The sequence below is a fragment of the Pygoscelis adeliae genome, unplaced genomic scaffold, assembly GCF_000699105.1.
Source record: "Pygoscelis adeliae isolate BGI_AS28 unplaced genomic scaffold, ASM69910v1 Scaffold186, whole genome shotgun sequence".
Lineage (NCBI taxonomy): Eukaryota > Metazoa > Chordata > Aves > Sphenisciformes > Spheniscidae > Pygoscelis > Pygoscelis adeliae.
Genome location: NW_008825071.1, coordinates 7,858,964 through 7,882,056, shown reverse-complemented (window position 1 = coordinate 7,882,056; position 23,093 = coordinate 7,858,964). Strand labels below are relative to the sequence as shown.

At 37.3% G+C, this 23,093-nt stretch overlaps 1 protein-coding gene across 1 annotated transcript in view; it reads right to left on the bottom strand.

Annotated features, from left to right (window-relative positions):
- RANBP9 (RAN binding protein 9) overlaps positions 1 to 22,825 on the bottom strand; it is a gene marked incomplete at its 5' end in the record, with an annotated part of 40,218 nt that extends 17,393 nt beyond the window's left edge. The window contains 4 exons of the mRNA XM_009326557.1: positions 492 to 659; positions 2,705 to 2,757; positions 14,763 to 14,874; positions 22,795 to 22,825. Of these exons, the coding sequence (XP_009324832.1) occupies positions 492 to 659; positions 2,705 to 2,757; positions 14,763 to 14,874; positions 22,795 to 22,825 (364 nt within the window). The remainder of the gene's footprint in view (positions 1 to 491; positions 660 to 2,704; positions 2,758 to 14,762; positions 14,875 to 22,794) is intronic.
- Between the last annotated feature and the right edge of the window lie 268 nt (positions 22,826 to 23,093).

Here is a 23,093-nt window from a genome sequence, read left to right as displayed (position 1 = left end):
ATTTAATGGACTTAATTTTAGCACAACCTGTATAATTCATGGCTTTAGCCCAACTATGCATGACTCCAGACTGGGAATCCAAAAGACACTGTTCTCCAACATATGTTCAAAATAACACCCATCCAATGTAAGGTTTTAGTGAAGGCTAGGTGTCCCCCATACAGCACCAATGAATTTTAGCTATATCCATTTCTCCTTATCTCCAGTTCTCTTGTTATCTATTACCTTATAAACATCAAGTATTGTTTGTGGATTTAGTAGCAGAGTTCATAAATGCAGGTCCTGTGGAATGAGATGCTATGACAAATCCTTCCAAATTCACAAGTAATGTTAGTGCAAGTGGCACACAAGAAATTATTCTTCCCAATTCATAGGCTATGAGACTATCGAAAGAACTATTCAAACACTTTGCTCCTGACATGAAGAGAGCTTCAGATTTTCAACAGACTTACAGACATAATGTTATCATTAAAGATAATGTTTCTCCATACCCAAGCTGTGTCCATTCTTTGTGTAGAAGCAGGTATTATTGATAAGGTTGACACAACAACCAATGACATCACCCGTAGTAAATGTTGGGCCGTAGGGTTGTCCAGTTCCAGAGGAACAGAATGAATGTCCATCATCTCCATGGTAACCATATGAATGTTTATCCCAACCTAGAGAACAAAAGCATTTGCAATTTATTCGTTTCCTTTATTATGAAATAATGGAAAGACTATGCAAAGTTAGTATATTCTAACCAGGTTAAAAGGGTTAATTACTATGCTCAGCTTTCTGCTTTCTAAGATTTCTTAGATAAGAAATCTGTTTCATTTAAAAAAACGACAACTTCTTTTATCAAAATGGCTGAACAGGTAATTCCATTTTTAGTACATAACAGGTAACACAAATTCAGGTAACACATTTTTCTCTTTAAGTGAACACACAAAATTTAATAATTTGTGTTAATACACCAAAAATATAATCAGCTACAATGTTGAAATTTGAAAAGCTATATGCAGATCTGACACGTCCCAATAAAGCAGTGAAGATTCTCCTGTTCTCTCTTTCATCTTGCAAAACTATTGCTACCATATGTCATAATCAAATTCTTCCTGGCTAAAACTCAAACATGCATCTCTGGGGAAACATTTCTATTCCTGATTATTCTCAATGACTATTCAGCAGCAAGCAGTCTCTGTATAATAGCAGAATCTCCAGACTATAGTGTCACTAGCTTTGCTGCCCCTAAAAATTAAAAAAAAAAAAAAAAAGAAGGAAAAATATTATCAATACAGGCGAGAGTCACAGCCAGTAGGCAAATCATTATGTATGCAAATATGGTGCTAATTTTGCAGGTGAAGAAGCTGCAGAACCAGTTAAGAAGCTTCATATTGTTCACTACTCAAGGAAATTCACAGCAAGCCATTTCAGTCTAAGCTCATTTAAAAATACCTGTCCACACTCTCTGCAATTCAATACTGAACAAAAACACATAGAAAAGGAGTAAACTTTCAGGCACCACCAAATCTTCCTAACAGATCTATTAAATGCCTATTCAAAATAATATAAAGCATGGCCTTCAACAATTATCGCCAAATCCCATATATATATATATACACACACATATACACACACACGCATTCTGACTATAAGAATTTATACAGACAACTCAGATTATTTTTAAAGAGTAAAAGGTTGTGGGTTTCTTCTTCTTCTGTCAAGCTGCTGCCTAACAGGTTAATTTGAAAGTATTTTCCATACTTAGACCCTTAATCTGTATGATCGGTAGCTTCAGCTGGCAACACATTAAGCATCTCTCAGTAAATTAAATACCCCAAATTACTGCAGTTACATTGATTAGTAGTATCTTTGACAATTATTTGCAATGCATCCCAAATCACTCAAACTTAATGCCACCCACTAATAATTCATCACCCTTAATTTGGCTCAGTGTAACTGGGACTTGTCATGATCATAAGGATCTCTACCAGAATATTTGGGTGAGAAAGTAACAATGCAAAAGAAAGAATACACATACTCTAAGGTCAATTAGATTCTATACTTGATTTTATACTCGGCTAATAGTAACAATTTCAAAAAACCAATCGGGTTTTTTGGGTGGGTTTTTTTTTTTTAAATAAAGATCTATTAAAAAACCAACATGTACACACACACAAAACTTCTTTAAATACTATACAGAGATACTGCATACAATTGTTAACAAGACAGTGTCACTGACCATGCTGGTCAATGGAACAGTCAAAACTTAAAACTATGCTACACATCCTTACTACTAAGGTTGGACAGGTAACGGAATGGAAACTGACAGTAGGAGAGCTCACTCCATGTGACAAAGTTTTTGTCATAGTAGCTCATCATTATTGCTAGAAATTCAGTTTACAGAGCAAGGAAATCTATGGCTTCATTTTTATCAGGAAACATGATGAAAATTTTAAAATGTATTTGTTTGCTAAAAAGTATCTGCATAATGTTATAAATAACACTAAGAGTTGAGGGAAGTAGTACAGGAGCAAATGTACAGTAAAAGCTAAACTTTTTAGCTGCAAGCTTTACATAATTCAGATAACAGATACAACACAGAGATGTCACGCTATACTCTGTTGCTTACCAGAACCTTCCCATCAAGGTCAAGCATATTTTAAAAAACTAACCAACCAAGATAAGTAACTTTTCAAATGTAATAAATACTGAAACATACCTGGTAGTCTGTTCATGTTCACACCCTGTGCCGAAAGCCCAATTCCCATGTAACTGTGAAAATGAAAGAACAAAAGAAATTTATCTGTCTCTTACAAAAATACATATATATGTGGGATATTGCTAAGAAACACTGTGCTCATTAATCATATACCAATTAACCTGCTGAGAGGTCATTTAATAGTGGCATAACAGCAAGGGAGCTCAAAAGGAATTCCTAGCATATATGGTTTAATACAGAAAGATTCTGTCCCTGCAGGAGCTAAGAACAACTTTCTTCTCTTTTAGGCATCCTGGGTTATTGATGGAGAATACTGATATTAGCCATGAAGTTTAAAGCGTGAATGAAGAAAGCCAAAGGCCATGCCTTATTTTGAAAGTAGGGGTAAAGCTATACACATACCAATTTCATCACCTTCAACATACCTAATCATGTTTTGCAGACAATCTGGAATGAGTAATTTTACAAAATACATGCAAAACTGCATTATTTCAGCAGCAAAATGCATCCTTGTACAGCACTTATGAAAAGATCACACTAAAACGTTGAAGGCCTGGATCATAGAACAGAATGCTACCTTGAGAAATTTACCAGCAATGTCACTTAGCTGTTGGCAATCTGTTGGCAAACTAAAGAGGGAAAATATTTTTACTATACTAACCAGTAATCTTGTCTAAAGTTATGGCTAGGTCAAAGTCCAAAAGCTTTACAAAAGGTAGTTTATTTTAATAAAGTTAGTGTCCAGTACAATTGTTAACAATTTAATAGCAAATACTGGAAAGTTGAAATGAATAATCTCCACACCCCCAAATCAATTTGAGGTTAGTAAAATCAATTTTGCTTCTGTTTCTTAAGCAAAAGTCATTTCATGACCAAGACGACAGGAATCCAAAAAGAAAAAACGCATAATGAAAAGCTAGGCCTTTCACCAATTCCCCCCTGCCCAAAATAACCCAACCCCCACCATCAACTAATGAAAGCATCCAAAAAATCACCTAAACCTAACATTTCCTAGTTTATCAAAACATTCCAATCATTTTGACACTAGTTCAAATTAGTTAACACAAATTTGTCATGCCATAATGAACTGTATACAAAAATATTCACCTATGCCAATTTGAAAATAGTTTAAGACAACAAACATGACCTTTGTATTCCCATCTCATAAAATGCAATTTTTAAGCAACTATTCTACTAGGAAGCACAGGTTAATCTGCTATTTTAGATACATTTCACATAGAATGAAACTGAGCAGCAAATCTCAGAAGTCATATGCTTAATTGTTTACTTGGCTTTCTGCTTTTTCTATTGATCACTTCCAGCAGTTACCTTACCTGCTTTTCTGTTTGATATTTACAAAGCCCTCCTCTGATAATGTCTAATTTATGATAACATCTTCCTCTCCCTCCAACATACCAGCATGAAATGGAACCTCAGAACCACGTATAGCAGCTATTACATTTAGAGATACTGAAGAGCTGAAGTAAAGGGCAACAAACAAAAGGATTAGTCTTTGCTGCATTGCTAATTACATTACTGAGGCACCACTGCAGCAGCAGTCAACAAAACATAAACGAAAGCAACAAGTGGAAAACCTTTGATTTTTGTCTTAAATAATAAAGGCAGAATTGTTATTAGCTAGGTCTGGAGTTTGATGATGCATGAAGGATTCTCATGTAAAGACTGAAAATCTGTTACTGTAAGGTCTCCTGTTAAGGAGAATTTATTAAAGAAAGGAAATTTATTTTTAAAAATAATTTTAGATAACTTAAAGAACTCCACGAACTGCAAAGAGCCTTTCAACGCGAGTCATATTAAAAAACCCTTCATCCCAATCAACGTTTCATTTCAGTATTCTTATAGAAACAAGATTAAGGTTACACAAAAATGTAAAATGCTAGATAGAAGATAATCATCTAGGTAACATTTTGGTACCACCTGTTTTTTCTCCCTCAGATATCATATCTTCTGAGCCTCCTCTAACTCAGTAACAATTATAAACACGGACCCACAGTATTTAATACAGCTGGGAACAAGGATTCTTTACCCACTGGCAATGACTAGAAAGCACTAGGCACTGATGCCATCTCACTAAGACTACAGATGTTCAACAGTATATATTTTTCCCTGGGATTCACTTACAACTACTTGGAATGTTAATACCATTTCATCAAGGAGATTTGGTATTAATAAGACACTCAAGTAAAATGAGATTAAAACTTTTCAAATAATTAACACATTTACTACAGACATCTTTCAAAAGGAAAAAGGAATGTCTACAATTTATGGTTTGGGGGTGAGTGAAATTAGAGGCTCATCAATTAAGCGAATTTATTATTTGTTGTAGTTGATGGATAGCTAATCTCATGTTCAACTAGATATAGTACACTATAAATTGAGGGGGAAACAGTACCATGACAGATAGGCTTTAGATGCTCTTAAATTCATCAACAGTAGTTGCATTTACGCCAAACCACTCCATGTAACTTTTTTTGCTTTTCCTGGCACCTGTAAGCTTCATAGGCTTAAAAAGACTTTTTTGTTTGGTTTTTAAAGCAGCTTAGCCCATATTTAGGCCCAGTCATTGTCTGCAAAGAGACTTGCTTCAGTGGGAGGAATTACACAAGTTGTCCTCCTGTTTCTTCCTTAAGGTTCACATATCACACGTCTCAGTGGCAGAGCTATACATTTAAGTTTTCCTCCCTTAGTCCACGATAAAAACGCAGGGCAGCACAACAAGCAGACACGCTAGCATCCAGGTGCAATGCAGGCCCAGACTGTTCTCAGTCAGTTCATGATGCATTTCCTGCTGTCCCGTCACGTGAATGGGTTTGGTCTAGGAGATAGCCACGGACGGGAAGAACAGGTCCACTTAGACTATGTCACGCCATAACAGCCGCCCTGGGGAAACAGAGGTGTCAACACCAGGAAACAGCATGCTCACTCTGACATGTAGCACCTTCCAAAAACGGACATGACACAGAGTGGTTTGAGAGACTGGCGAGGGTGGTGAATAATGGTGTGGTTCTGATGCCGCCACCCTCATCACTTCCCTCTGTACCTGCGGACAGTGCCTCCACCTCAGCTCCCGACCTGTAAACATCCCTGGCTGCTGTGGTGGGAGGATCACTTACCTAGGCAAACGGAAGAAAGTGGCCTGGGACCCTTTTTATTAAGAAGCCCCTCTCTCTGAGCATTTCAGTCCCACCGGTTGCTACTCATCACCTCATTAAAGCGCTCAAGTCTTAACAGGAGCTCATAAAATTACAAACAGCGTGTAGAACCACTCATGCAATACATGAAATCAACCCATGAGAGATTGAAATAAGAGACTATGGCTGAAAACTGATTTAAAGCGCAACCAAATTGGTATTAAGGACCATGAAAGCAAGCGCATCTTATGTACTCGTGATTTTTCATTTCAAATTGTATTTATTCTTGTTCCAGTTCATTAAAGAAATAAGTTCCCATTTCAGTGTCTCAGCACATCTTCTAGTTTACATTTCACAACTGCAAGTCATATAGAAATTTTTAGGAATACTACAAAACTACAGAGTCTAAAATTTGCTGAAGATTCCACATTTTGCCACAAAGCAAAAGAAAAGTCAATGTAAAAAATATAGGCACTATGATAACTATTTTCTTCCACTAACACAGACTGAAAAGCCCAGGCTTCTCTGCAGTGAAATGTATAAGCAGCAGCAAGCTTCACAAAAACTATTTTCTCCTCAAGTATCTTTCCAGTCAAAGAGCTAAATTCACATTTTTGCTGGAGCCTGAAGTTTCTACTTGGATGCCTGAATAGACTAAGTGTGAGAAATAAAAAAAACAGAACGAAGTAGAAGGAAAAAATAGCCATAAGAGATGCTACAGAACTGGAGACTGCTAAAACATAAGGAAAAAGAAAAAATCCAGCAGTTTATATAAAGATACACAATTCTCATTTTTATTTGAAACTGTTCCATTAGATCTTTTAGCCACTGTATTGAAGGTGTATGGAAGATCTTTCAATATGGAAGTTGATAAAAATCAGAATTCAGGTTAATTATATCCTATCCCACCCATTCCATAAAGAGGAATACAGAATCTCAAAAACTATACCAAATCACAGGTACCTCAGAAAGCTTTCTAGTGGCTAAAGATAGATTTAAGTACTAAATAACCACTTTTCTAGTTAAAAAAAAACCAACAACAAATATTCCACACTGTATTTGTAAAGACAAGTAAAATAATTCAGCATATCTTTAAGTAACGAAAAAAAATGTAATAGCCTCCCTACTACAGAGATCTCATTAGCAACCTGCTATCTGCAAGAGTCAAATTCCTTCTGACTTCCGCTGTGCCTACATGTTCTATTAAAAACAGTATAACCTGGGGAACTGCTACATCATGCTTTGAAATCCAAGCTCTTTTGGTGATGATGAAAGTAAATAATCAACCTGGTATCTTAGGTTGATTTAAAGAAAGCAACTTCAACCATATGGTGTTAAAACCTAAGTTACCATACCATAATATCTGTAAGGAACCTAAGTCCAAGCACTAACAGCTGTTTACACCCATAAATAAGGCAACTGAAAACATCCTAATGTTTCGAATGCATTGACTACTAAGAAAAGTAGAATTGACACTCTGGGGAAAAAAAAAGGCTATACAACAGGTGCAGTTTGTTTTACTATCAAGTTTGTGTCTTAGAAAAGGGTACCAGTAGAAAAAACTGCAACATCTGTAAGAATTTTAAGACTAAATGATCTTCTAAAGGGTCTTTGCAACTGACTTACAAGGACATGAAAAGTCTGAATAATGTTATCCTATAGTTTTCTACACTGTCTTCACTGACACTATACTATAAGGTCAGAAATACAGCATGCTAAAAAGGTATCTAAATTTAATCTTTAACATAGTTAATTCTGCATTAAAATTTTGTAGGAATATGCTAATCCAAGATTCTTATTGTCAGCACAATCACAATAAGAAATGAGCTGTTAAATTTTTCTCTATTTAAATGTTTCAAAATATGCCATAGACAGTTTGAGTCTTTCACTTCAAATTGAAAACAAGTTTAGTTTTATGGAATGTTTCCAAGGAAACAGTATTTTGAACATGATAAACCCAGGTTTCAGATTAATCCAATTCTACATAGAGCGGAAAAAAACAAAAAAAAGCCAGGCAGTCATCTTGCATAGTGCTTGAAACTGTTAATTCCTGTAACATTTTGCGTGCGATTCCTATAATGTTCCTAGAAAGATTCTCATTTATTGATATCCCTCTCACGTTCCAAGGCTGCACAATTTCGTCTTGTGACACTTCTCCCTAAGCACTAAAGCCTTTTTAGGGACCACACCATAAGAAAAGAATAGTTGCATAGACAATATATTATTGTAAGTCCGGGCTGCAGTAAGATTATCATCTATACACTATATTTATGCCAATGAACCTCATAAGAAAGAAATAACTTAAAAGATTTTGCAAGAAGCAGGGACCAAGAAATTCAATATATTCTCCTGGCTTTCTTTTTAAATTAGAAAGCTTCATTTCTAGAAAACATCAACAAAGAAATAAAACTCTCTTGTTCCAGTTCCACGTATTTCTCACCAGTTAAACGCAAACCTCAAATAATCCTCATACACATTTAGTTGCTGTTCATTTCTGTCAAATGTCTGGTCTCGTACATTCAGGTAAAAAATGAATTACTGCTACAGTTTAAGAAAAGATACACTTGCTGATTCATGACCCAATCTCTTCATGCAGCTGCTGCAATTCAAATGAAGACACTAATGCAAGAAAGCTACTTCAGACTTTATCAGATTCTACTCTATACACAAGTACTCTGCTAATAATGCTGCAAGACATACTTATATGTAAATAGAGACTGTGTGAAGTTTGCATGTTGTTGTAACAAACTGCTGAGGACATATCAAGACTATAAGAATAGGCCTTAAGACTGCACAAAGTTTTTACATTAGATTAGTAGTGTACAAAACAAATACAAAGAAGACAGCAACTGACAGTGTTCTGTATTTTTTTTATCGGTTTACACTTTTGTTATGAACAAGAAAATGGTTATACTGGGTGCTAAAGGAAAAGCCAACTTACTGCAACAGAAACCATTTGCAATTAAAAAAAGTATGGTTTCTGTTTAAAAAGAGTTACACATACATGCTCTGGAAGACAACAAAGCATTTGTATTTCACAAACATCACTCAAACACACTAAAACAGCTCAGGCTAAATCATAGGCATGGGTGTCATGAAAACTCAAACTTAATTCTCATGGTATTTTTGTTTTGGACAGTTTTTCCTTTTTTATTTCTTCACCCACTTCATCACATACACAACACATACTACAAGATACTGCCAAAACAAGAGATGACTGATTGTATGGCCAGTGTTATAAACCAGCTATAATCCAACAAGTGTCTAAAGCCTTATTAACACTGCTTTACCAAAAAGCATACTGATCACTTCCGTGAGTTACTGTAGTAACATTTTATTTTAGGGCAGAACTTACACATGCAATATAAAGTATGCCCATGAAGATCTGCATCAGTACAACCACACCACAGACTACAACCATGCTCACAGAAGTGTAAGCTAAATGCTATCTGCTAAAAGACTAAAGCCTTTCTGAACTTTTCATTTTTTCTTCTAGATGGCTTATCACTTCCAAGTCTTGTTTTCATTCTTTTCTTTTTTAAAAAGGCACATCTATGCTTAAAATGCAAAATCCTCTAAGCAGATCTTCCTCAGCTGTTCTAAAAGCACTAAAGACTGTCTAGAAGTAAATGGCATTACTATCATTTGCCCATTGCTAGTAATTGTATTTACAAATCAACGAATAAGATAAAGAATGGACAGAAATTCAAGACACCGAGGATAAAGGCATTTCCCCAAAAGTTCATTCTCCCCGGGGAAAGAAACAGACAAAAAGCCTCTCCTGGTGAAAGATTTAAAAAAATGAAAAAGCTGTATTTAAACTAAAATTAAGTGCGCATAAGGTGGTACCATGACCAAAAGTAGCATTCCCACCCTCCTGGGCCCAGAGGCTCATTTCTGCCCCAAGTTCCCCTCTCTTTTGCTACCACAGCTACTCATGAAGCAATACAAACAGCCATACTGGGGAACGAACCTGGCTGAAAACTAACTCACTTCGAGGTCAACTTTTGGAGAATGAGCTACCCAAACTGGTTTACCGTGAAGTTGACACAAACAGTCAAACTGGGACAAGGGAAGTGAACTCAATGAGTGTTCAGAGACTGCTTCTTCTCATGGCCAAATCACCACAAAGTCTTCACACTATGGTTTAGAGTAAGAATTGCAAACATTCAAAAACGATTGCCCTGACTGGAAATGAAGAGATTCATTACAAGAACCAACAAGCCTAGAACTGAAATTCATGTAGAAATGGATGATCACTCAGTAAATCATAGACACATAAGCCATTTATAACATAGAATAATGGAAGGTAGTTTGTTTCTGAAAGCCAGGTAGCCAGTGGATACCCTTGAGACAGACCCTTGGAAAGTGGAACCAGAGTATGCTTACGCCCAGCATGAAATGCCAAAGAGTGCAACCCAAGGTTACAGCAAAGCTCACAGACTCAACTGGGAGAGATTATAGACGACTCTTCACCATTAAAGAAGGACGCCCACAGCTACAGCACAAAGCTATTGGACTTGTAGCTTACATAAACGATGACAGCATCATGCAAGTATCTTTAGTTCTGTAAAAGAGGGAAACATTAACTGGTATCGGAAATAAAATACTAACTGTGGGGCTGTAAGGCAGATGCATTACCACTTTACACAAAGCAAGAGGACCTAAATATGTAAAAGACTAGCACAACTGAACGCAGTAAAAAGCAGCATAAAAAAACTGAAATCAAGATTCAAGAGAAACTGGAAAAAGTTTCATTTGGATATACTTACCTAGCTAAGAGAATGGCCACTATGGTGGTCATTTTTGGAAAGTGAGGGGACCATACAGTATTATAACGGATTTAGAGACTAAGGCTTACATCTCCAAATCACAAGAACAGGTCCATAGGACTTCCAACCTTGTTCATTCCCATTCCTAGACCGGCAATGTACTTTGCTTTATTTTTAGTTTCATCTAAATTTCTGGAATAGGAGCTTAGAGTTGTATGCAAAAGGCAACGCCATGCCCATCTCACTCCCCTGAGTACCGTATTAAGAAATTACAGAAGAAAAACTACGTACGTTACTTCTGGTTCTCTGATGGATCAATTACAAATGAGGGCTGCATTAAGAGCTTACAAAGGTTTAATTTTTAGCTAGAACTATGTTTAGCTTCTCCAGCTACATTAGAATTTTTGACAGTACTTGCTGCAATACTTTGCATTAAATGACACATATATGTATTTATTTTTAAATTAACTGGAGATTTCAATAGAGATGCAGATATAATTTAGTGCAGTTATACTCTCTTTCCTACCATGCTTTCCAATTATCACCTTGGTACTGTTCCCCATACTTACACCCATCACTCATCTACTGTTATCATCTCCGATCGCTCACATCACTGTCCACAATGTTCCACATGAAGCCAAACAAAACAAAGCAGAAGAGAGTATAAAAGGAGAATGTAAATAAATAGAGGTCCTCAGACTGCAAAAGGATACACGAAATTAAGGAAGAAAACTGAAGAAATAAAGAACAACAGAAAATATTTAGAGCAACATGACAGTCGCTTAGCACTTTTAACAAGAATTTTAAAAATATTTAAGAAAATTATTTCACATATCTGTACTGTGGCAGCACATAAAAGATCTTAGGACTCTTCATGCCAAACACTGTACAAATACCAAGACAGTTTTTGTTTGACTGATATTTCAACCTTATTACTTTTATTAACCTTAATTCTCATTTCCCTTTTTCTCATCTGTTACCATCAGCTGCTGCATGGCCCTATCACCTCTCATTGAGGTATCAAAAAGCAACTTCACTCTTCATCTGCTCTGCAACACCAACCTCCATACCCATTTCCTACTTCCTAGTAAGCCTGCTTTCGTGCTTTCTTCAATGTGTCCATAATGCCTAGAAGTTGATCATCATGAACATTGCAAAATTAACATATTTTGCACTTTCAAATTACTACTCAAGACTGTTACCCCCCCAAATGCGTAAAGAATTTAATGACCTAGGTCATTTGTGTGACAAAACCAACGCTGTTCTTGCACACAGACAGCTACGACAAGCCATATTGGAAGCCATGCCATATCCATGCCCTACACTAAAAAGAGCTGTGCTCCTTCAGAGGAGAATAATCATCTTTGTCATTGCCCAGCAACTTTGAGATATGCAAGATCATATTCCAGGAGCAGTGCCATCAAGTGCTACAGTAGTACAAAAAATAAATCTCCTAGACTAGGTTTTTAGTAAAAGTTTTTGATGATTTGAGGCAAGTCACGCTAAGTAGAGCACACAAGCAAGAATGCGGTTAGACTTGCCCATATAACATAGTACATGGACTAAATACTTTAAGCTGAGTTTATTAAAAAAAAATAAATGTAAGTAGTAAAGGCTACTACCAAAGGGAACTCCAAATAAACACCATTAAATTATCCATTGACATTTATGAAAGTTGAAAGCGGTACTTCAGCTTGCGGATAGGTATCTGAGTTGCCTTGGGTAGTCCAGGATTTATGTTAAACAGTACTACATTACAGCTGTAGTGCTTCCACAGCTAGGCTCAGGCCTTGAGAATAGATGCTTTTGCAACAGGAAGGTGTTTTAACTAATTGACCCTATTAGTTACATGCTGGTCCTCTACAGATATGGTCTTCCTGAACTCTGTTCCCATTACCAGATGCCAAGTAAAGAAGAAAAAAAACTGGTAAAAATGTACCTGGAGCAAGCCAGGTGAAACACAACAGGCAGTGAGAAAGAACTAATAAACCCTATCAGACACAAATTGGTTTCTATAGTCCTACTTATATATCTCTGCATTAAATTCCCCAGTTTACTTATTACAGAAGAATTTACTAGTTTGAACGCAGCATAACATTGAACCATAAGAGATTCACACTGCAGCTAGTCAAAGACCTCTTGGACCTGAAAACAGGGTCTAGAGATACACACATTACATCCAGTGAGGTTCCACATGTCGACTCCTGCTCTTTATCAGCTAAGCTAGATATGGCTTTGGCTCTGTGCACAGTATTCCCCAGCATCCATACCATCTTATACAAGGAAAAAAATTAACATCTCAGCTCATTATGCAGTTAACGTTTCATGAAGTGACACCAAAAACAGATCACAAGGCTGAAGCAAGGACAAGGCAGTATGTATTATCATTAACTGAAAAAAGTACCTCTCCATTTTTTTTCAAGCAATCTCAACAGGCAACTTCACAAGTCTTAGCTATGTACACCTCACAAATAACCATTTAAACGACAAAACCTTCAAACACTTTACTCAAAGGTGTTTTCTACTTTTGTAGGATTGCCCTGAGTGGCCTACTGAATTAGACATTACAAAAAAGCAACACAAAGAGGTCTAAGGTAAAGTGTTAGAGGAACTATGTAAAATGACATCCACACACACAGACACTTTTTGAAATCCATCACTTCAAAAAAGCTAGCTTCCAAACTAAGCAGGCAGAAATACATTTCAGGCAGAGACATGTGCATCACTAGCAAACCACAATAAGAACCTCTCCTTAACTGACAGCAGCAGGGCAGTTTTAAAAAAATGTTTAAGGAATAATAAAAAAAGAAACCAACCACAAAAGGTGTTCCTAAAATTGATAGCAGAACATTACTTGAAACACTGATTTCTATCATCTCCATTTAAAACTAATTAGGTCTTCACAGTGTGACAAAAGCAACTACAGACATAAGTTTTTCATAGCGAAGAAATCTCCCAGGGATAACTTTTGGGAACAGAACCGGTAACAAACTCATAAATGCCCCTACAAGGCAGCAGCAGTACTGAGAGGCTATTCTTTCAAAATATCTATACAATACTGTAAGCAAAACAAAAAAGTTTGAATACTGTTTCTGACTTACAGAAGGCTTACAGAACACTGGGAAAAATAAAAGAAAGAAACAGCAGCAAGACAGATAAAGAAAAGACAAAGGTACTGAATTTCATCCAAAGAGCTACAACATAGTTCTTTTCTCTCAAGATTTGTTTTCACAACAGCACATAAGCATCCGCAACATGTTTGTACAGTACCTAGGATAAGGACATTCAAACCTGACTAGAACCTTGAAGTAGGACCACAGTATATACTACAGCATATTGGAAAGAAGTATTGCTTAGGTAGTTCTACATAGGCATAATGACATAATCAGTGTCTCAGGATTAAAACACACCCTCTATACCGAAAGCAGTGAAAGATGAAAAGGAATTAAAGTGGTCCAGCAAAGATTTCATTAGCACTTCGGGACATTCCCGGGTGAGATTCTATCTGCCTCAGTAGACTTAAAAGCATGGTATCACCTGCACTTCAACAGATTCATAATTCAGATGGCTTTTGGGAAGCAACAGCTGCACTCACTCATCAACTCTTGTTCTTTCCATAGGGTGACAAATTCCCAGGCACCTATTCAGAACATTCCCCTTTATTCTTACTACTGTTCACCAACAAGCAGCCTTAAGAATAACCTTCCATTTTAAAATTGATACGACATCTGTGAAAAGACTGCACTGAGGAGGTAAGCTGGTCTGCTGCACAACCTAAAAACTTCCTAAAAATTACATGAAAGTCTGTAAAGCCGTATAGTCAAAAAACACCACCTTTAAAGGCAAGAGCAGGGTCAAACTATGATCATTCAAACCCTAACTTCTCTGTCAAAAGAAAACGAGACTATGCTGTTATGGTATTTATTGTATACACTGATTTGTGGACAATAAATACCACAATCAACTCCCTTAAAACAACCAAATATCACAGTGCAACTTCTCATGAATAAGGAATTAAACTATATAAAAAGTGGTAAAATACGAAAATAAGTTTTGATACCAAAGAGATCTACTGACTGAAAGAAAGATGATGTGAAACAGTAATAATTAATTAATAACGCACTCAATGCTTACCCATCTCTTCCCTTACTGACAATTTTAACTTCGAAATAGTATATGCCACAGGCTGCAGGTATAGGATGTGTAGCTCGAACAGAAGCAGCATCTTTTGGAGTTTTTCCATGACCTGAAAAACAATTGCATTCAAAACACAACAAAAATGTATTTTAGATAATTGCAGAAGACATACCAACTACTCAAAACAGAAGGCTTATGGAATGAACAAACAATATACAATATTCTAATCAGCCTCATTTTTATGCTAGAATATTTTCTTCCAACATTAAGTTTTCATTGTAGGCACCTGCATTGCAATTAAGCATGCTATGAGAAGTTCTGGATATACTACTCTAAAGGTTCTACAATTATTTGAAGGGAAACTAGAAAAAAGTTTCATCACAGTAAGTAACAATTGACAAAAGCCTACCTGGGTTTGAAAGAACTGTATGATTTCTCAAATGCACAGGGCTTACTCATTTTTATAGACACAATGATACAACAGAGTTTAATCTAATGCTTAGTGCTTCCGAATCTTCAATTTATTTAAGATATTTTAATTCTAATGCCCTTCAGAATAAACATCAGTCATTACATAGAACATACCATTTCCATGTTCTGAATGTTATTTCAGGACAGCATTAAGCGTTAACAGTCTGCAACTGACTTAATGCAACTCCTACTCCTTTTTCTTACAAGGCTCACTATGTATCAGCTCTGCCACAAGAAGAATGCCCAATGCCAGCTCCTGTCTACCCTAGGGATCTTCAACCTAAGCCCGCGAGCCACTTGCACTCCACTAAGACTAACTCTTCTGAATGCGTCACCCTCTTCACAGCCCTTTGTTCCAAAGGCACCTTGGAAGCAGGCTTTTGGCCAGATGACTTGTTTTAGCAGCAACCTGTTCAGGCAAGTTCAGTCTCTCCCAAGCACACCCAAATCCCTCAATTATTGTGTGAAAGTCACACACAGGGTCACAGGACATAGTTCAGAAAAATTAAAAAAAGAGAGCAAGGTAGAAAGTATACTGGATCCTGGCAAGAGGTATTTCAATAAGATGGCAACCAGGAACAGATTGTCATTGCCATAAGAATAATTCACACAGATCCCATGCCCACTCTCCGTGTGGATCTGAGGCATGATGAAAAGAGATGACTGTTTTGAGTGCGCTGTACAAATCACTTGGGCTGCAGCACTCCAGCTGTCATCTCCAGTCCAGACAGGGAGGCCTACTGCACCTGCATAGCAATTGATCTGCATATGCCAAAAAAAAACCCCAAAAACCACTCCTTCCAGTGGCATTAACACTGGAATTATTGCTCAGGCACAGATTAATCATGTCTCATGTGCAGCAAGTCCGGTCATACAGCAAGGAAGAAACTGCAGGAAAATGACAGCATAGTCAGCCAGAAAGATCAGGCACAGCTGACCTACACTACTGAATCTCTATCCACAGAGCCCTCTAGTGTAAATGTTGATTAAACAGTAAATGCTTACCTGCCTGTAGAGCTAGCATCAACCACCTCTTACCAAATGGCATATATTCAGCCAAGGAGAACTCTCCATTCCACCATGGCCACATTTGCATCCAAAACTTTGCTAGCGCAGCACGAATTCTTCACTCACTGAGACTAGGTTTAACCTACAAAGTTTTTCTGATGTAACTAGCTCATCTCAGTGTGTTACTACCTTAAGGCAACTAGCCAACTATCATACTTTCCTGGGTGCAAATGCATTGCTCACTTCAATATGTCATTACTAAACATTTTATATAAAGATCCTTCTATGACCTCACAGGTTTTACAATATTAAGCTTATTACCTACCTTCTGCATGTTGTTTTCGGAAGTCTCAAATGAGCAAAAAAACCAGTAATTTACTCCTCCATACACAAGATAGCATGCATGTTTTATTGTTCATCACCTTTAAGTTATTTCCTCAGATTCTCTCAACCAAGGTAATAACCAAGTACATAATCTTAGAGCTTCCATAGGTTTGCTTGGTTTTCAAGTGCTGGTAGCTCACTATTTAGCTACTATAAATTAGATTATCATTCCTAAGTATGCAGAAATCCTTCAGCTAAAAGGCACCCAAAACTTCATGGGCAGAACATTAAACTCCTGAGAGATCCCCTAAATTCAGATAGCTCTGATTAAATGATGCATTAGTTGGGGGGGGGGCACAGACGGGCAGGGAGGAAAGATACTTTATTTTGAAATGTTCTTAGGTTTTTACTTTAAAATAGACTGCAAAGAAGTTCCCTTGGTTACTCTATGCAGTTGACAATCTGTGTAGTTTCAGTCTGAGTCAGTCTCCTTATTTGGGCAAGTCTTCCACACAGAAGACTACAGTAGTAGGAACTAGCCAAATATTATTGAAAATGTACATCTATTACCCAGCAGACTTTGTTTTGTGAAATCACAATCTAAGTGTTTGGAAATAATACCATTTTAAGGTATTCTTAGCACCTCTTCCTGAAACTAGTCCCCTTCTCCCCGCCGCCCCCCCACCCCGCCCCCATTCCAGGCAACTATTTGTAAGGACATACCATGAACCAGATTGATTAGCTGTTGGGGCTTTAAGAAACCTACCAGATTTTTTTAAGCAGCAGATCAATTCCGTGATTCAGTTCACAACACAGCCACACACAGCTGTCACACTGCAAATAAGAGGTCGACACAGGGGCAGAAGTAACAGGATACCTTACCAGTATTGCCAAACACTTCATGTGGTGAAGCAACATGCTTGGGGAAGTCAGTGCCCAAAACTACTTTCATCCCATTAAAACAGAAGACACCCTAAATTTAGAACAGCTGTCCTTTTAATATAATCTCCTATGAATCCCATTTTACTACTGGAGTATGCTGCTTTTATTTGTAGTTACATAGTTGTTATTTCTAACAGCAAATTCAACAGCATCAAGCAGTTAACTACTTTCAAATACGCCAAATACCTCTACATTGTCTCAACATGCTAGTTCAGACTTTCAGTACTACCCAAGCTACGTTGGATTACATGAGAAGTCAAGAGATTCTTGTTTTAAAGCTGGCTGATAACTAGTAAGAAGGTCTTTACAGAGCAGGTAGTTGAACTGCAAAATTTCTTACCAAAGGATAGTATAGATGCTAGTGTTTAAGTGGATGCTGGCCAAGCTTCCAGAACAGAAATTAACTGAGAAACTGCCTTCAGCTCAGGATGTCCTTCATCTTAAAATGGCTGAAAACTGAGAGGGGAAAACACAGATACACCATATATGCCCAATATGGTTTTAGATTTTTCCATAGGCACTCACTTATGGCCACTGTCACTGATGGGACACCAAGCTGAGTGGCCTATTAGCTTGACATTATATACTGCTGCCATGTTCTTTGGTAACCTGAATCCCCTTGCTTGTGAATAAAAAGGAACTTCGACACCCAACTCTGAACTTCTGAATCGGAGGTTCCAAACGTCTTAAGTAGGTCATCTGAACACTGCCCTATGTTCCCTAAAACAGACTTCTTTCATAGTTGCAAGCTATAGTTGAAGTATTTAAAGGAATACTTTTAAAGTATGCATTATTTAACACTAAAAATTAATCATTTTCAGCATTAAAAAGAGAATTCTGCAAACAGATGCATTGCAGCAGAGAAGGGAAAACAGGTGTACAAAGCTTGAACTTTACACTGTAAACCAGATCATAGGTAAGTTCAATTACCAGAATTGTTTTCGATTGGGCTTTCATTAAAAGTGTTTAACAACCATGAGTCGACCATGCTTAAGGAGTAAAGCTTTATTTTTTTAAGCATTCACACTGATGATTTTTACTAAAAGTAGTATCATCAGTCCTTTAGCAAAATTAAACTGAAATTAATCTAAATTTAAATTCCACCTACTTGAAAAAAGCCAATTCAGATGAAACCATATTTGGAGAAGCCATTTCAGCTTTCAAAAATATAATCTTTGAACCTAAATCTAAGCGTGTAATGCATAGGCACCAAATAGTCCAAAAGAAGTCTACAGGAGTGTCTAGACAAAAGTAAGCGTGTTTATACAGTTTAAATCCTTAAATGAAGTTTACATAAGCTGAACTGCAGTTATTTCCAACAGGTGGTTCAATGACTTGCTCACACTGCCAAAAATAAAATAATCAAGGCCTAATCTTCTGTTGAATTCATTAGGAAAGTTTCACTGAGACAAGAAAAAAAGACGTGCGCAAATTACTGATTTTACTTCAACTTTTTCCCCGGTTTAAAAAAGCAAGACATCTCACAGCTACAAAGTGTCCAAAACGGGCATACTGTACTGTACTGAATATACTTCAAGTGTTTTCTGCCAGAAAAATTGACACCATCCTTGTATCACTGAATGGTAACACAGAACTATTACTATAGAATCCTCTTCTGTTTGTTACAGAAATTGGGATGCATAGTTTGCACTGAAAAATAAAACATTTCTTTTTTTTTTTTTTTTTTAGTTTGGCACTAGAGGCAGTTCAAAGGCAACTGGATTGTAAATAAATGTCTGGCTAAGATTTCCTGGCCTGTGATACATTAGAAAAAGTTCACGCAATGGCAGCTTACTCAAAATTGCATAACTTTCCTCAGCTTTTTTTGGACAATTATCACAAGACTAACTTAAGTGAAGTTACTATAGGATCTTCCATGATTTTAACACTAATGATTTAGTCTGTTTACCTAATTCCATATATAGTTTCTTCCATGGTTATAATCTGTGTTGAGTCTGTATTTTTATCTCCTTATACTACATGGCATAGATTATTACCTGCTGGGAACTGAACTTGTCTGTCTAGTGGAACTTTCATATTACATACAGCATTTATGAAATCCCTCTTTTTCAACAAGATCCATGTGTTAATTCTGAGTATTTTAGAAATATGTAGGAATATTTTTAAAGATGTCTTACCTTAATAGCTACATATTTTGTGCGGTAACTGCTTTACATGTAGCATACACTTGTCTGAAGCCTTATTCTTTCTTTACCCCTTACCTACAGCTCAGAGCTGTTAATATTACAGTTAAGTGAAATGACAAATTTTTTTCTGATACCGTTTTTCATGTCTCCCTTACACAGACATAGCATGAACAACAGTCACTAGGACAGCGTTAGCCTTCTGTCAGCTTGCACAGCTAACTGGCAGCAACACAGAAATGTACGTCTGTCCATCTAAAAAACAAAAATACCCTTGGGTATAGTCTTTAATATATTACAGTATCACTGATGCCAATGTATATGTATTTCATATCCAGATTTTGACAAAGCCTCCTAATCAAGAGTCAGAACTTGTAGAAGTATAACAGAATAGCTCACTGCGGAAAGAAATTAGCCTGTTCTGGTAAACAACAAAGCAGTCAATGCATCTTCCCTTCAACCACCTCCCCATGTATGTTTTCTTTTTTCAAGTAACACAAAAAAGCACTGACCCTCAGGTTTTGCTGATCCCCAACAAATTTTAAAGAGCTGTTATCCTGATGCTAGACTGTACTCTTTTCTTTAAACCTCCACCGCTTGCTCAATGCCTGGTTTTGTGACAGTTTTGATTTTTAAGCACTCTCTAGGATGTTTGCAAAAAGCTTCAGGTCCAGAAATGCAGTACACAAAGCATCACAGTAGCAATGGGTAGAAAGAGACATCTACTGCAGCTCATGTTTCCATACAAGTTGTCCACTGGTATGCAAGAAAATGAAAGGAATCTTCAAAATTACATAGAGAGGACCATCATTCCTCTCACAAACCAACAAAACAAAAACATCACTGTTCACGATACATCAGCACATTAAAATTATGATGCTAGTTACATGAAAAAATGACTTTGAAAGCTTTTGCTCTGATTGTTCCCCCCCACCCATTTTTTCCCCAGAGGCAAGTATCCCCAACACATCCAGGATGGAAGGAAAGCACTTTCTGCCTCCTATCAGTCACAGACAGGAGGAAATTACTCCAGAAAAACAGTTCTATAGCCAGAAATCTACAGACGCAGCAGAGAAAGCTTAAGAGTACAAGGTACCTATACTACAGTAATAGAAAATAGTAAGAATTGCTTTAGTTTACTGGCTTCTTTGGATAGATCTGTCTTCTCTCCCTCCCCTGAATATTTTGGTCAAGAATACAACAGATCTTTATCCATGCTCAATGTGCAATTTAAATTTCCTTTCAACAAAAATGTCTACCATTCTTCCACAACTACTTAGATAACTTCAAATGCACTGAAAGCGCCAATATTCCACAAACAGATACTTTGAATGCTTTCTTTTGAGATCTCTATTTGCAACTGATCTGTAGAAACAACATTTCACAGTGCTAAGCATATCCTTACTTGCTATCTGCCCTTATTCTCCTCACGGAACCTCCTAGTTTTCTTCCCTTTTATTGTATTCTTAGAGCTGAAGGATCCAGAGGGAGAAAAGGCAGCAGATGTTTTAGGGGTTTTTTTCCCCCAGTTCTCAGGTAGGAATGCCCTGATACCATTCGCTGCTTAGCCCAGTTAGCAACTCCAGGTGCCAGGCTAGTAACATATCCATGGGGCTGCCCTAACAGCCACCTTCATTAAATTACCAGGAAGAAAAGATGGGCCACTTAAGAGGCCATTCACTCCCCTTTGCAGTTAGGAGAAAGAAAAGTGTATACCTGTTATATTGGCACTTCTACCTTTCCACAGTCCTCTGGGCTAACCTAGGAACTCTTCAACCTTCATCACTTACTATTATTTAAGAGCTAGAGTAAAGGTATTTTATTATTATAACCTACCAACTGTACCTTATGACATCCGGTAGAGTATCCACAGTATTTCCTATGTTACCTATACTTCAGAAACACGCTGAGCCTCTTGTAATTTCTTTGAGGTAATTAATTTCTTTTTTTAACACTAAGGCAAAGGAGAGAAGTGAGGAAAACCAGGGATAGCACAAAGAAAGCTTGAAAATATACTTCTACAACTACACTGACAGACCAGAGAGGTTCCATCTCTAAATCCTAGTTCATGAGCAAAAAGAGTTGGTCAAAGCAAAACAAACCAGCAGAACGACTTGAGGGCCATAAAGCTATGATCACCTTGTAAGAAAAAAAAAAACAAAAAACAACTCGCTGCCACTAAGCACCAGAAAATACAAAATGTTTCTAAAAATACAAGGTCATAAAACACTGAACAAAAGCCAGGAAATTCAGAGTTGAGTATTGAATAACATGTCCTTAAATTACTCAGTGCCTCCCAGAAACCTGCTCTATAGTCATCAACCACCTTTATTATCTTTGTATGGTGCATTAAACTTAGCATTTTTAACAGAGCATTTTGTATGTAATAATAAAGCCTATTAAAAAAAAAAAAAGTCTCTGAGAGTACATTTAATCCTTTCATGGCAGCCAAATGCTGCCATGTGTTTGTGTTGCCGTTTTCCTCCTCCGATTAAACAGTAACATGTTTATCGAGATTTCACTTGAGTTTCTCCACTGTAAACTCTGAGAAAGGCTGCAAGGTTGTTTTCTTCCCCCCTCGCATTACGTTCATTTGAATACAGACTGACAAAAGACCCAGTTCTTCACAGCCAACTCAGAAACGGTTTTGAATCCACAACACTTCTGCTTTAGGACTTGGGCCTAGAACACCAGATGTGTCTGTGTTTTTTCAGGTCAGAGTGTACGCTTATGTTTCCAGGCTTTATGACATTTCATAACAATCAACACAAGTTTTTCTTCTGTTGCCTCTTGCCGATTTATTCAAATGCATACTCCGATTTTTACCTTTTCTTTGAAAATCGGTAACTTTAACTATGGAACATCTAGGCAGAAAGTTATAAAGTCACCTTTATTAATATAAGTCCTATTGTCATTCCTTCCCTCAAATCACTCTGTAGTCTGCACAACAGTTAGGCAGACTATTACCAGTGACTTTAATTCCATTTTTCACAGTTTAAAAATAAACCGTGTTCTTCTCTGTGCTTTCCCCTCCCGTCATTTCCGTGTTTAATAGCTTAACGCTTGCTGCTCCTAACTCCATTTAACCCTTGCTCTTCTCGAAAGAAAAAAAAAAAGCCACTTCTTTTCTCGCTCATTACCATAAACAGGACACGTCACGCCGATTCTCCTTTATTCTCCTGCCTCAGACCCAAACCTTCTGGTGATACCTGAACCCACGGAGGAAGTAGAAACGGGGGGAGGGGAAAGGAGAGAAAATAAAGCTGAAATAAGGAAAAACAAGACCCTTCTCTCCACGCTGCGGGCAGTTTAGGGGATCAGAAAACACAGAAGGAGAAGAAAGAGGGAGAGGAGCGTGTGTTATTTCCTGTTATTGTTACTCCTGTGCCCACTGCCCGGCGGAGGGGTCAGGCCGCTGCTCCCCGGCCCAGGCAGGGCC